We start from the raw sequence: 1,488 nt of genomic DNA on the forward strand, positions 1-1,488 counted from the left end.
CCGCCTGCAAACCCTCCCCTCCTCTGCGCGCCCCAGATGTGCCTGTTTGCCGGCGTCAACATCAGCGGCGTCAACGCAGAGGTTATGCCCGCCCAGTGGGAGTACCAGGTGGGGGCGTCTGCCGCTGCTAGTGCTCGCGACCCTGCCGCGCGCAGGATCGCGGCCCCCCTCGCCGTCACAGCCGTCCCGACCCTTCCAACACACACCCTGACACACTACCTCACCCTTAAACCTCTCCGATTATGCCTCGCTGCTCTCCTCCCCCCCCCGCCTTCCGCTCCGCACCCCGAAGGTCGGCCCCTGCGTGGGCATCGACGGCGGCGACCACATGTGGATCAGCCGCTACATCATGTACCGCGTGGCAGAGATCTTCAACGTAGACGTCTCGTTCGACCCCAAGCCCATCCCCGGCGACTGGAACGGCGCCGGCGGTGAGGATCACCTCCCCTTGCCCCCCGCTCGCCAGCTGGTGTGGTTGACTGCCTGCTTTCCTGCAGCCGCCGGCCGCGGGGGCGAGGCCGGCGCGGCCAGAGTCTGCGGCCGCCAATGAATCCTGGCGGCAGCGGCGAGCCCCTGTCTCAAACGTCTGCGCTCGCTCATCTACGCCGCGCGCGCGCCGCCGTCGCGCCGGCCACCCTGCGCCGCAGGCCACTGCAACTACAGCAACAACGCGACCCGTAAGGCCGAGACCGGGTGGGACGCGATCCAGGAGCAGATTGCCAAGCTGGAAAAGAGGCATGCCGTGCACATCGCGTCGTATGGCGAGGTGGGGGCCCGGCGGGGGCGACGCGATGCCGACGCTGGTTGCGTTGTCTGCTGGATGGAGGGCCTTGCGGAGCCGCGCTGCCGCTTAATTTGCAACAAGCTTGTTGCAAATTTCCTGAGTGCAACTGGTGGCGGGCCGCGGCGCAGCACCCAGGGCTGCGGCGCGAGCGCATACATCCTTGCAATGCTCGCCCGCTGTCTACACCCCCCCCCCCCCCCCCGCCTTCTCTGACCTGGTCCTCTGCTCCCATCGCACCCATTTGACTTCCAAAGGGCAACGAGCGCCGCCTGACCGGCAAGCACGAGACGTCCTCGATGGACGACTTCTCATGGGGCGTGGCCAACCGCGGCTGCAGCATCCGCGTCGGCCGCATGGTGCGTGGGCATGAAGCCTTGAACTACCCAGATTGAAGGGACACTCCTTAGTTGTGCCAAGGCCGGCCGCTGCGCTCTCGGCCTGCGCCTGCCTGATTTGGCACCATTGCGCAGCGCCACCAACTGCACCTCAGGAGGGCGGGCGCAACATGCCTTGCACATGGCACTGTGCCGCGCATGCTGTGCGTGCGGCGCCGCGCCGATGGCGCCCCAGCTGGTGGGCCCCGGCCAGGCGTCCCCACCATGCACAGCCGTCCACAGCCCTGTCTGACGCACCTCCCTCGCTCAACCTCCTTGTGAAGGTGGAAATCAATCCCCTCGTCCCCCCTCCTCTCCGCCCTCCCAGCC

At 67.7% G+C, this 1,488-nt stretch overlaps 1 protein-coding gene across 1 annotated transcript in view; it reads left to right on the forward strand.

Annotated features, from left to right (window-relative positions):
* MNEG_9995 (glutamine synthetase) overlaps window positions 1-1,140 on the forward strand; it is a gene marked incomplete at both ends in the record, with an annotated part of 4,460 nt that extends 3,320 nt beyond the window's left edge. Inside the window, 4 exons of the mRNA XM_014041534.1 lie at window positions 37-108; window positions 293-431; window positions 648-766; window positions 1,039-1,140. Coding sequence (XP_013896988.1) covers window positions 37-108; window positions 293-431; window positions 648-766; window positions 1,039-1,140 — 432 coding nt within the window. The remainder of the gene's footprint in view (window positions 1-36; window positions 109-292; window positions 432-647; window positions 767-1,038) is intronic.
* Between the last annotated feature and the right edge of the window lie 348 nt (window positions 1,141-1,488).

The sequence above is a fragment of the Monoraphidium neglectum genome (assembly GCF_000611645.1).
Source record: "Monoraphidium neglectum strain SAG 48.87 unplaced genomic scaffold scaffold02140, whole genome shotgun sequence".
Lineage (NCBI taxonomy): Eukaryota > Viridiplantae > Chlorophyta > Chlorophyceae > Sphaeropleales > Selenastraceae > Monoraphidium > Monoraphidium neglectum.